Below are 14,244 nucleotides of genomic sequence, written 5' to 3' on the forward strand. Positions count from 1 at the left end.
AGGACTTTCACACATACTAGAAGTTCAACTGGACAAGTCTATTACTTGCTGTCAGATGCTTGTATCTCAGTAACACACTTGCAGGTCTGTTCCTATCATATACATTTCTATAGTTACTATCATTTAGATTCATATTTTCTAAAATGTCCACTAATTTGGGGGTTCTTGACTTTTGGGCTCCCAATCTGAGAGATTACAGGCTGCCTTTGAGAGAGCTGTTAGGCATTCATTATACTATTTGCTATGAATAAAAATTGGGTACTCAACACTCTGAAAATAAAGCTCAAACTGTCTCATGTTGGACCCTTTTGCAAATTTGGGCCAAATTAGTCTAACAAACAGGTTTAAATACAAGACTTTACACTTCCAATCCCACACCTATCAATAAGGACCACTCTTTTTCACCATGCTATAGTGCCTGAGCCTCAATCACTCAGGCACTGAAAAGCTGTGAGCCTTCTAATCAATAGTCATACTGAGGCCAGGTCTACACTGCGACTTTAAATCGGTTTAATGGCCGATATACCGATTTAACGCTGTACCCGTTCACACGACATCGTCATTAATATTGAGTTAAACGGCTCCTTAAATCGATTTCGGAACTCCTCCAGAGCAGGAGGATATGCTAAATTCGAGGAGTGAATGAACTCGGATTAGGTTCGTGTGACGGAAATCGACATTATTGGCCTCCTAGAGGTATCCCAGTGCACCATGACCGCTTGGTCCGCAATACGACTCGATGCGGATGCGGTAAACAGGAAGAGCCCCGAGACTTTAGAATGACATTCCTGCTTTCACGTGTCGCATCTGATCAGCACGGGGCGATCAGTTTCAAAATGCAAAGTAGCTCCTGCATTGAACCTTACGGGAGATATTAGATTGATCGCTGTATGGTGAGAAAATCTGTTTTATCAGACTCCGTTAAAGAACAGGAAGCCAAAGCGTTGAAAAAATAAACTCCAGGATACACAGCGTGCATGACCAATACGTGGAAGCCAAGACTCAAACGGATGCTCATGGAGAGGAGGGAGGGGGTGAATGAGATACAGTTACAGTCTCCACATGCAGTCTCTGAAAACTTTTGCATTCCTTGGCTGAGGCGCCCAATGTCTGTAGCTTAATACACGGTGTCTGGTCGTTCACGGAACAGCTGTCAGTCATCTTCCCCCCCGCAGCACATGAAGAGAATAAAATAAATAATCCTATGTACTGTAAATTGCACCCTCTGTGTACTGAATCGCTGCTGGCGAGAGTACGCGAGTTGTTGACAATGGTCAGGCATACCGTTTGTGATTCAGGCTATGATCTGCTGTGCTATGCGTGTTTGCTCAATGCACTCCGTGGAAAAGGCGCCAAAGGTTGTCTGCTGCCTTCCAAAAGGGAGGGGTGAGCTGTAACCAGCACCACCCGGAAATGTTTCTCGTGCCCATCAGGCACTATAGTCTCAACCGGAGTCGGGAAATATGGGAATAGGCTGAGGAACGCTACTCACAGTGCACCGCTCCTGAAATCGATGGTAGCTTTGGACCATGGACGCAAACAATCGATTTCGTGATCCCACTGTGGACGCACTAAACCGATTTTATTAGATCTGTTTTGTAATATCGGTTTAAGCTAATTCGAAATAATCGTGCAGTGTAGACGTACCCTCACAACAAAGCACTGCTCAGGAGTGAAAAGTCCACTCAGCTCAAAAGTCAGCATTATAGCGGGGGATATCATGCTAACAACCACCAAATACTAGTTTGATACCTGGGCAGTGTTCCAAAAGGGAACAGAAAACCTAAAGATAAAAGAACTGACTATTCTGTCAGCTAATCCACTTTCTCCTTGCATGCATATCTGAACATGGAGCCCACACTTTAGAAATAAAGTACTGTGTAACTACTGAAGTGCTTTGCCTGGGGTTGTCAGTACTAGAATGCTGGCACCTCAGAGTTAAGGTCGACTTGCAGTTCCCATTGTAAACTTTTTATTTTTAGGGCTGAGTAATTCAACCTTTTTCCATTCACACCAAGTTTTTGGCCCTTTGGCAACTTTTCTTGTAGAAAATAAACCAGGATGCATTAATAATTTGACAATCCACAGTGTATATGGAGAATATACACTGTTTTTATTAATAAACGGACTCAAAGTAGTCTTGATATTATGACTGACATCACAAGGTCTCTGGAGATACTAGAGCATCAATCAGAAGTATCCTACAGCATGTTAAGATTGTTATAGTTCCCACTGTACATCTCTTTCCATAGTTACATATCTCAAAACAAGCAAAATGGTGAAACAATTACCTCTGGGTCATTCTACGAGATCAAGAACTCAACACTGATGGGCTTCACAATACTGTTTTCCTTTACCTGCTGGTCAGAGTTCATTTGCAGCTGAAAACTACGTTTTGATAATTAGCATGAGAGCTTAATTCTAAATCCCATATTTATGAAGGAAGGCTAAGCGTGGAGTTCCTGATCCGATTAGAAAATGTGATCTCCTCTTAAAAGACTGCGACAAAGGGAAGTACGGAGACACCAGATGGATTTGAATTTTAGGTGGTAATTTAAAATCTTTAAACTCTTTTCAACTTACAGAATATTGTAAAGGCCTTGGATACCTCATGTGACACCAATTTTTAAAAAGGGTTCCAGAGGTGATCCCGGCAATTACAGGCTGCGTGACTTCAGTACCAGGCAAACTGGTTGAAATTACAGTAAAGAACAAAATTGTCAGACACATAGATAAACATAATTTGTTTGGGAAGAGTCAATATGGTTTTTGTGAAGGGAAATCATGCCTCACCAATCAACTAGAATTCTACGACGGGGTCAACAGGCATGTGGACTAGGGGGATCCAATGGATATAGTGTACAGTAACTCCTTGCTTAACATTGTAGTTATGTTCCTGAAAAATGCTATTTTAAGCGAAATGATGTTAAGTGAATCCAAGCTCCACATAAGAATCAAAGTAAATGGGGAGGTTAGGTTCCAGGGAATTTTTTTCCGCCAGACAAAAGAATACATATATGTATGTATGTATGTATGTATGTATGTATGTATGTGTGTGTGTGTGTGTGTGTGTGTGTGTGTGTGTGTGTGTGTGTATGCACACACACGTATACACAGTATAAGTTTTAAACAAACACTTTAATACTGTACACAGCAATGATGATTGTGAAGCTTGGTTGAGGTGCTGAAGTCAGAGGATGGAAGAGGGTGGGATATTTCCCAGGGAATGTCTTACTCCTAAATGATGAATGAGCACTCAGCTGAACCCTCAAGGGTTAACACATTGTTGTTAATGTAGCCTCACACTCTACAAGGCAGCACAAATGGAGGGAGGGGAGACAGCATGGCAGAAAGAGACAGAGACATACCCTGTGTGTGAGAGAGAGGCGTGCATTGCCCCTTTAAGTACGCTGCCTTTTTCAGTAGATCAGCAAATTGAAACAGCAGCTGCTGCCAGCAAGTTCCCTCTATCCTGAGCCCTGTTGCAACCCCCCACCCCGGCTCTGAGGAGATGGGGTAAAGGAGCAGGGAACAAGAGCAGGGGGAAGGGGACACCCTGACATTAGCACCCCTCTTTACCCCCCGCACAGCAAGCAAGAGGCTCCTGGGAGCAGCTCCAAGGCAGAAGGGAGGAGCAGCACATGGCAGTTGGAGGAGAAACAGCTGAACTGCACAGCTGACCTGCACAGAAAGGGCTGCTGCACAGGGAACTTAGGAGAGCGGGGCACTGATGGGGGCCTGTCGGGCCACCCTGGTTCCAAGCCCCAACCAGCTAGCTCCAATGGGCAGCTCTTCCTGCAAGCAGTGGACAAAGCAAGCAGCTACTAAACAATGTTATAAGGGAACATTGCAACTTTAAACAAGCATGTTCTCTAATTGATCAGCAACATAACAATGAAACAAGTTAACTGGGACAACTTTAAGTGAGGAGTTACTGTACTTAGATTTTCAGAAAGCCTTTGACAAGGTCCCTCACCAAAGGCTCTTAAGCAAAGTAAGCTGTCATGGGATAAGGGGGAAGGTCCTCACATGGATTGGCAACTGGTTAAAAGATAGGAAACAAAGGGTAGGAATGAATGGTCAGTTTTCAGAATGGAGAGAGGTAAACAGTGGTGTCCCCCAGGGGTATGTACTGGGACCAATCCTATTCAACATATTCATAAATGATCTGGAAAAAGGGGTGCTGGCTGGTGAGTCTTGCCCACATGCTCAGGGTTTAACTGATCGCCATATCTGGGGTCAGGAAGGAGTTTTCCTCCAAGGAAGATTGGCAGAGGCCCTGGAGGTTTTTCGCCTTCCTCTGCAGCATGGGGCACGGGTCACTTGCTGGAGGATTCTCTGCACCTTGAGGTCTTTAAACCACGATTTGAGGACTTCAATAACTCAGACATAGGTAAGGGGTTTGTTACAGGAGCGAGTGGGTGAGATTCTGTGGCCTGCTTTGTCCTGGAGGTCAGACTAGATGACCATAATGGTCCCTTCTGACCTTAAGTCTATGAATCTATGAATAAACAGTGAGGTGGCAAAATTTGAAGATGGCACAAAACTACTCAAAATAGTTAAGTCCCAGGCAGACTGTGAAGAGCTACAAAGGGATCTCTCAAAACTGGATGACTGGGCAACAAAATGGCAGATGAAATTCACTGTAGATAAATGCAAAATGATGCGCTTTGGAAAACATAATCCCAACTATACATATAAAATGATGGGGTCTAAATTAGCTGTTGCCACTCAGAAAGAGATCTTGGAGTCGTTGTGGATAGTTCTCTGAAAACATCCACTCAATGTGCAACAGCAGCCAAAAAAGCAAACGGAATGTTGGGAATCAATAAGAAAGGGATAGATAATAAGACAGAAAATAGCATATTGCTCAAGTCTATATAAATCCATGGTACGCCCAGGAACATCTTGAATACTGTGTGCAGATGTGGTTGCCCCATCTCAAAAAAGATATATTGGAATTGGAAAAGGTTCAGAAAAGGGCAACAAAAATTATTAGGGGTATGGAATGGCTTCTGTATGAGCAGAGCTTAATAAGACTGGGACTTTTCAGCTTGGAAAAGAGACAGCTAAGGGGGGATATGATTGAGGTCTCTAAAATCATGACTGGTGTGGAGAGTGTTATTTACTTCACATAACACAAGAGCTAGGGGTCACCAAATGAAATTAATAGGCAACAGGTTTAAAACAAACAAAAGGAAGCATTTCTTCACACAATGCGCAGTCAACCTGTGGAACTCTTTTTGCCAGAGGATATTGTGAAGGCCAAGACTATAACAGGGTTCAAGAAAAGAACTAGATAAATTCATAGACAATAGGTCCATCAATGGCTATTAGCTAGGATAGCATCCCTAGCCTCTGTTTGCCAGAAGCTGGGAATGGACACCAGGGGATGGATCACTTGATGATTACCTGTTCTGTTCCTTCCCTCTGGGGCACCCAGCATTGGGCACTGTCGAAAGATAGGATACTGGGCTAGATAGACCTTGAGTCTGACCCAGTATGGCCGTTCTGATGTTGTTCCTGATCCTACTCCCATTGAAATAAATGGTGAAACAAACATTGACTTCAATGGAAGGAGGCTTAAAAAAATGTGGTTTTTATATTAGTTTCAAACACTGCTGCACCAGATTTCAAACAAACAAGTTAGTTTTTTTTAGAAGCAGACAATTCCCACTAAGGGCTTGTCTACATGGGGGAAATGACTGGAATAACTACTCTGGAATAGCTCTGCATGTGAATACTCTGTTCCAAAATAATTAGTGTGCTTTGTGGAACAGTTTATTCCACAACAGCTATTCAAGTAAGTTTCCCTGTATAGCTCAGCCCTTAGTGTGGATTATTCCTTTAGGGTACTCTGAAACACCTAAAATCTTTAAGATGTAAAATTAAACTAAACATATGCAACATTTTTTTCACATTTTTAATTCCTCATACTAAATGAAACACTGTTTGTGTGGTGTAAATCTGCAAAACACACTGACACTTGAAAATATTGAGGGAAACTAGTCAGTAAGATTCAAAACAGGATTTATATTTATACAAACAGGTGTTGAATCTATAGTTATAATCTTCCATTGTATGGCACTGCAAACCAAAGTGCATTATGAGGGGTTTATACCTTAATCCAAGCAACCAGAATTGGCCACTGTCAGACATAAGATACTAGACTAGATAGAACATTGATAGGAACCGAGAATTTCCACACAAAAGAGAGCTATTTCCCAATAATGGTCAACACTCCAGCTGGTATTCATCTTAAATATCAGTGCATCAGGTTTAGCAGTATTCAGTTTTATACTACCCATGGGACCTTTGGGTGTTATCCTTGACATTCTAAATGGCTAATCATTTTTTAATATTACAAAGTTATTTACCATGATGATTTCTTATGGCAGAGGATTCTACGGCTTAAATATATGCGGTGCAAAAAAAAAGGATTTCCCTTTCTTCTTTCTATTTAGTGAATGATTGTATGTACCTCTCCTATGGCATCTGAGTGCCTGATATAAATTAATGAAACACCATGTTAAACTCCCATAGCTAAGAGGATAAACAACTCACCTTCCTGTACCTAACAACCTTAATAAATAAGCCAGTATTGTTCCATAGTTAAGGAAATACTTGAACAAAAAGCCTTGTCTTGCCCTGCTCTAAAGTTCAGAAAACTTGAGATTCTGGCACATTTCCAGAATGAGCAAATAGGATAGCTGGGTCTTGCCATTGAACAGGTCTCCCTCCAGCCCTTAAGGGGTTTGCATACATAGGCTGTCAGTTAAAGAACCTGGGAGGCATGGATCAGCATTCACGTCACACTCCCTGTCAGTACCCAGCCCAGGCCAGCTAATGATCCAACCAGCAAACCAAATTTGGTGATGAATCCTGGTCATGCACTACCTGAGGCACAGTTGCACATAAGCTAAGAAGAAGAGTCAAAGCACCTTAGTTGATCTCAGCTGCAGCATAGGTTCAAAGGAAGGGAGGCTCTCCCCAAGGCAGGCAGGTACCATACCACATATGGCTTTATAGATTAGAACCCACACCCTCCATTGCTCCTGGAAGCAGATGAGCAGCCTGTGCGGTTCACAGAGCCACCAAACCACTGCACCAAGTAGGAGGCCCACTGCATTCTACATTAGCTAAACATTCCAAGTGGTGCCTAAGGGTAGCCCAGGTAGAGCATGCTGCAGTAGTCAAACCTGGAGGTGACAGTGCCACTTTAAAGAAAGACGGTAACCTTGTAACTCACCACAGATGAAAAACGGCACCATGAGCTACTACTGCTACCTGGGAAGCTAAGAGCAGCTGGGAATCTAAAAGTACCCCAAGAGAGTGAATCTCTTTGGCAAAGGATGGACATTCTCCACTAACAAATAAAGCAGCCAAACCCCTATCAGCAACTCCTCAGGCTGTTTTTCCTAGCCAACATGTATCACCTCCATCACTTGTGGGTTGAGCTTCAGCCAACTTGTTTTCATAGGACCTGGACAGAACAAGGAAATTATTCAGTCTCAATCTAATGAGACGCGCAGACAAGGAGGTCATCTTCATATCGGTGACACCGTAGCCCCAAACATGAACACAAACACTCTCAAAGGGCCTTGTGCATGTTGCACAGAAGGGACAACAGTATGGAACCACGGATGAGAAGGGCCTCACAGACTCTCTGAAACCATTCCGAAAGGAAAGAGCAGAACCAGTGAAGAACAGTTCCACTCACCCCTTTTACACCCTGTCAATATATCAGGAACACCACCTGGGCAACATTATCAAAAGCTCTAGTTCTAACAAAACCATCAAACTCTTGATCTTTGTCCAGGGCCAGGAGTTCATCAGCCATGGACATGAATGCAATCACTATAACATACCCAATCCTGAAACCAACATGATAGGAATCCAGGAAATAAAAAGATGCCTATTGAAGTGTAAATCTTCCCCAAACATGAAAAGTTTGAAACATGGTAATAACTGGCAACTGGAGAAAGATTTAACATTAAGTGATGGCTTCTTGAGAAAAGGCTAACCATTGCTTCTTTAAGGATGCTTGGTATCGTGTCCTCCCAAGAGAAGGTAAACCCAAAAAGCTTCTGACTGGCTTTCACCAGGCATGAGAAACCAGGCTCTCTCTACCTTGTCAGGTAATGTCACAGAGCAATGATTTCCAAACTGGTGTCCATGGACCACTAGAGATCTGCAGAGCTCTTCCTGGTGGTCTGCAGAGAGCTGGCTAGTCAGTTAGCACTTGCTCCTCGTTCTTATTTCCAGATGCTGAAGTACATTAAATGAAAGTCTCAAATAAATTCAAGACTTTCCTAATATTAATTTCCTATATAAGGAATTATTGCAGTTGCCACTGGGACGTTATTCAATGTCAAATGAGAGGGGAGATTAGGAGTGTGATGTGAAATAACCCATGAAATATCTCTGTTAAGATGTGGTGCACGCTATGAAAAAGTCTGGAAAGCCCCATCACAAAGGAATCAGGAAAACACCTGAGCCATTTCCACAAAAACAAAATAGGGATTACGGAATTTTTAAGAAATCCCACAGCCTATCACGATGCTTGAAGAAATCAATGAAGTTCTTACCCTTCAAAGATTACTAATTTTGATGAGTTTCTTTGTACATTGATTAGTTTGAATATTAAGACAATGTATTAAGTTTGGAAATAATTCAGAAATAAAATGAACTTTTTTGTGACTATCATAAGTGCACAGAATGTGTGACATGAGTTTAAGATTTTTATGTATATTTTATTGAAACAAATTACATTATTTTAAAAATAATAGTTTTCAGTGGTAGTGTAAAATACACACACACACACACTCTTGAAAGATTGAGGTCTCTAGGAGACACCCATGATTTTTTTTTAAACCAAACCACTGGGTATATTTTATTTGTTGACTATCTCTTTATGCTTGTATTACGAAAAAAACAAATAGGAGCTCCGAATGGCCTTTCTCTTCTTATGCATCTCTTCTTCAAAGTAAATACTAAGTCTTTTTACTCTCTCCTTGTGTGGAACCCTCATCACAACCCCTAGTTATTTTTAGAATCCATCTCTGAACCTTTATGTTTGCCGCTATTTCTATTTAAGATCATTAAAACTGAACACAGTTCACAAGGTGAAGATACAACCACCCTTTTGCTATTACGTTCCTTCCCTTCTAATACTGCACAGAACATCCTATTTCACTATCACTGAGCTTTGTCTTCATTGAGCTGTCCAGAGTCATGCAGAGATCATTTTCCTGAGCATTCTCCTTCAAAGCCCATCAGTGTATACAAGTATCTTAACTAGTCCCTTCTTACTTCCTTGTCTATGTTGACTTTACTCTGCCACCATTCGGTCTTAAAACCTTGAGGTTTTAGGTCCTACCTGAGTTCTCACAATCCTCTTTAGTCTTGGCTATTTAATTTTTATCACCTCTCTTCCAAATCCTTAACAAACATGAGATACTGCACACCACTATGGAAATTTGTCTAGTACATAACCCTAGAGCACCCCACTATTAACATTTTCACCTATAAGAACTGGCCATTAATTCACACACTTTGCTTCACATTTCTGAATCACTTTTGAAATCCATGATATGTTACCTCTCCCCCCACAGTTAACAAGTTTCTATAACAGCTTCTCACAAGGAAGTTTATCAAATTCCTTTTGAAATACCTCTATAAACTATCTCCAGCTCAGTCTCCATTATCTTGTTTAGGGCCTGTTCAAGTACCCAGTGACAGTGAAAACAGGCCCTTAGCCTGCTCCAACCAATCTGCTTTATCTAGTATTCTGTGATAACTTTTCAAAAGAGTGAACAGGAGAGAGTCACAAGTTACCCTTACAGAATACCTATCACACTTCATGCACTCAGTTTAGGAGCTTAACACAATCTTTAAATGATTTTCCTATTATTTTTCCTGGCCTATCTGGCCAATAGTTTTTAACTAAGCTACTTTGTTCTTGATTTCTTTTAGAACTAAGAGATATATTACATCTTTGGCCCTGGTGATTTACTCTATTTTAATTTCACTTCTTTTTTGATACTTTGATCTCTCACAGTATCTGACCTTTACTACGTGTTAAGAATTGCTTTTTATGTCCACCTTTCCATCCTGAGGGACTAGCAGTCACACTGACTCTCCCGAGCACTTCCAACAGTCCTCTAGATAAACTTAGAAGACTATCTTACTATTTTATATACTTCTAGCTACTTACTCCTCCAGTTTCCTCTGGGGTTTTCAAATAACCACTGAAGATGTTTTCCATTCTATTAGTATCATTTGAGTCCATTTTTAAAAGCATACCCTTTTAATCCTAAACCTCTGGTACCTTGCTGTTCATCCCCCCTCTTTGTTTCCCTTGATTTTAATTTCTGTTGATCTGGAGTACCCCAATCTTGTATGACTCTAATAAGTTTGTTTTTAAACAACCTTCAAGAGGACTCTCTGAATTTTAATCCCCTTAACTTTCTTTTCAAGCTATTTTTAACTAACTTCTCCATTCCTACAAGAAAAAGAAACATGTTCTTGAAGTTCAGTGTCAGAGTACGTGTTCCCCTAATTAACACTCCTTCCCCAGAAGAGCTCCGTTTAAGCTCCAAAGCTTGTCTCTCTCACCACCAGCAATTACTCCAATATTGTCACTTACAAGAAACCTCAACCATACTTTCTATACCATGGTTTAGTAGGAAATAAATAAAAAGATAAGCCTCTCCCTTTGTCTGCTCCTGAACAAACTCTCCCAAACATCATTCCATCCCCCCTCCTCACAAAAGTTGTGGAAATATAAAGTTCAGTCAATTATATCTGACTAGCTAGCTGTAAATCACCTGGGGGCTCTGTTTTGTTCTGGCAATCCCTGTGATCCCAGAAACTTACTATTGTGACACCAAGATCATAGCAATGCTGTTGACTCAGCGATAATGCAATGTGGTGGTTACATGACAAAGGGGCAAAGCGGCGTATTCCAGACCCACGCTCCCCCAGTAGCGATACAATGAGCGAGGGCAGGGGCGGCAGCGCCCGTTCTGCGGAGTGTCAATTGACCCCAGGGTTAAACGATTGCAGTAGGTTAGTGGTGGTGTTAAATTGTTAGCACGCTGCTAATTGTCAGTGGGCTCCGAAGTCCCCTCCTTTTGCTCCGGGCACCGCTTGAAAACCACGGCTGACAGTGACAGGGGGCTGCTCTGGGGTGTGGGGGTCAGTCGCAGGGCGCTGCTCTGAAGTGGGGGGGGGGTCTCACCCCGCATGGCCCTAGGCACACTGGCGTGGCTCGGTGCAGCCCCCGCTCTCCGCGCGGAAGGGCCCTGCCCTGCCCTGGCAGGGGCGGGCTCTCGGCTAGCGGGGTCTTCCCCCTCCCGTGCCGGGCATCAAGCGCGCCCGGGGCTCCCACCGCAGCGGCCGGGGGTTCCCAGCCCGGCCCCTACCCGCCCTCCGGGCTCTTGCTCGCAGCCCGCCCTGCCGCGGCAGGGCCGCGCTGCCTTGTCTCCGAGCCGCTTCCCCCGCCATGTGCAGCCGCGGGCCCTTGCCCGCGCTCCGCGCAGGCTGTCCGGCCATTGTGCCCCTGTCACACTGCCGGAGCCGACCCGCCGCTGCGCTACAGCTAGCCGGCCGGCCGGCGCCGGCGGCCTTTGGCGCGCCACGCCCGGGACACGCTCCCGCGAGCCCGGCCACCGCACACTCTGCGTCCGCTTCTGCAGCCCCCCGGCCCCGGCTGGCAACCACCCAGCCCCGCCGCGCAGCCGCTTCCCCCCGGCGCTACGAGCCCACCCGGCAGCGGTGCAATGGTCCGGAAAGCAGGCGCGAGCCAGAGCCGCCACCCCCACCCCGGACAATAGCCCCCCATGACCCGGGGGAGAGGCATTGTGCAGAGAACCGAACATTTACAAAACAAAACCCTAAAAAAAAAAAAAAAGCCCCAGCAGCCAGGGCCGGGGGCAGCGAGGCTCCTCCTCCTCCTCTCCAAAAAGGCCTGTTGGAAAACTGCACACAGCAGCGGCAGCTCTGCTGCCTGCTTCCCTCTGCCCCGGAGAGACGAGGCGGCCAAGGGCGAAAAGGGGCGATCGCAGCCCGAGCGGGGTGCGGGGGGGACGACACCAGGCCCGAGCCCTTTGTGTTACCTGCCGTGGAACCAGTCCTTGCAGGCATCGCACTCGATCATGAAGCGGGTTACGTCGTAGGGCAGCCTGCAGATGCAATAGACGGGCACCGACGCCATGTTAGCTGAGCTCCCTTCAAAACAACACTGGACTCTCAGGCAAGCGAGCAGGGCTGGCGGCGGCTCCTGCCGCTAGGTAGCTGGCGGCTTCTCCTTCCAAAACGCAAGCAAAAAAATTGCAATGTCGAGAGACGGAGCGGGGAGGGGGGGAAGGGTGAAAAAAAAAATCAGATAATGCAATTACAGCTCCTCAAGGGCGAGCTCGTTATGTCAGAAAAATAATAAAGAGCTTCCCAAACTTTGGCTGCATGGCTCCTCTCTGGCTCTGCGAGCTCCAGGCGAACTGGGGCTTTTTTTGTGTGTTGTTGGTAAATGATTATTATCCAAAATGTTTGGCGAAATGCATTATACTGCGTGCCCCCTGGTGACAGTACAGTACCGCGGCTTTTCATAAACACTCCGAAATGTAGCCCTTTCCTTGTAATGTCCTTACGTCAGCTTGCAACATTGTAATATTTCCTCCGATGGGGCTGGGGAGGGAGGCTGCAGAAGGGGAGGCGAATCTGAAAACTCAGAGCTTGGCACCGGGCAAAATGTTAGCCGGGGGGGGGAGGGCTGAGAGGGGAGGTAACCCACCTTGCTGAGAAAAACAAGCAGGGCTGGGTGTAAAAAAAGGGGGACGAGTGAAAGGAGGGAGATTTAAAAGAAATAAACGACGAGTGGAGATGGGCTGCGTTGAATGCCAAGATCTCGTAATCGTTCCGCACTGCAAGGAGAGACTTTTAAAAACCGGCCTTAAAAACAAAAATCAGGCTCCAGATTCGAGGGGGACAGAGTGCCCCCCACACATACACACACACCCGCAAATCGAGTGACACCTGGCAGGAGGACCGAATAAAGGAGAAGGGGGATTAAATGAACCTAACTGTTACTATAACAAGTCAGAGCGCGGGAATGTCCAAAAAGGGACCTGAAAGTAGGGCAGCGACTCCGCTTTTAAAGGGACATAAATAGGGGCTTTAAAAAAAGTTATTTCGTTCTATGCTGCACACAGCGCAGGGGCGGCCAAGGGGCTGTGCACCCTGCAGAGATGGGACTCGGGAGTGAATTCAAACAAGGAACTCTCACCACCAGCTCTAGATCCCATTGGGAAAGGATTCTGCACCAGGGAGGCGTCAGGGAGAGCAGCCTTCCCAACGCTGAGAAGCGGGGGGCGGGGGGGAATGAGGGGGTGACAAGAAAACGCCTCTAAGACACACACAGCTTCCAGCCAACACTTTTTGGAACAGGCTTGTTCTGTTCTGCTTGTTTGCGGTGCTCATCGCCGACAGCGCGTTGAAGGGACAGAATAAAGCTTTCCCCGCGGATCAGCTGGTCCCTTGCGTTCTGTGGCGCTTCTTTTCGGCGATCCTGTTTGCAAACGAGAAACATAAAACACGTCCCATATGATCTGTTTCTGTTTGCACCGGATGTGACACTTGCACCGCGTTGTTCCCAATACGCCTTGTCCATTGAATTCCAGCCGCCGGTTCCAACTTTTGTAACATGGCACTTGTCCCGTTTTTCTCAGGCTGATTCCCAACTTTAGTCGATTGATTCACAAGGTCATAAACCTTCCCCCAGAGCTATTAACATATTCTCCAGCACGCTCAAAAGCAGGAGTTTGTAAAGTACACTTACGGCTGTTGCCAAACTTACTATGCATGATGTGTGTCTGTGTATACACACCCACATATATACACCATTTTAAGTAGAACATGTATAATACAGGTGTATATGCATACGCCCATAAACATAATTAAGTACAGCATGTAGCACTAAACCCCAAAACTTTATTTTGATGACAACCAACTCTATATCCAAAGGAGAGAGGGTTAAATTTTAAAGTAACATGATTTTAACTCAATGTTGTAATTGCACTGTAAGGCCTAAAGAAACAAAAGCTTTATAGAATTATCAGCAGAGGTCTAAGCAAGGTGTGGGAGGGATGCATGAAAGACCTATGTATTTTGAAGGGAAAACGTGTATTTGATGGAGATAGTCTGCAATATTAAATTTCCTTAAAAGCCACATAAAAAGTCTACCTA

At 44.7% G+C, this 14,244-nt stretch overlaps 1 protein-coding gene across 1 annotated transcript in view; it reads right to left on the bottom strand.

The window, feature by feature from the left end:
* The window catches only part of PHF2 (PHD finger protein 2), a 148,225-nt gene extending 135,535 nt beyond the window's left edge, over window positions 1–12,690 (bottom strand). The window contains 1 exon segment of the mRNA XM_032799599.2: window positions 12,120–12,690. Within this exon segment, the coding sequence (XP_032655490.1) occupies window positions 12,120–12,217 (98 nt within the window). The 5' untranslated portion in view covers window positions 12,218–12,690.
* Window positions 12,691–14,244: the final 1,554 nt, after the last annotated feature.

Source organism: Chelonoidis abingdonii, chromosome 17 (genome assembly GCF_003597395.2).
Source record: "Chelonoidis abingdonii isolate Lonesome George chromosome 17, CheloAbing_2.0, whole genome shotgun sequence".
Classification (NCBI taxonomy): domain Eukaryota; kingdom Metazoa; phylum Chordata; order Testudines; family Testudinidae; genus Chelonoidis; species Chelonoidis abingdonii.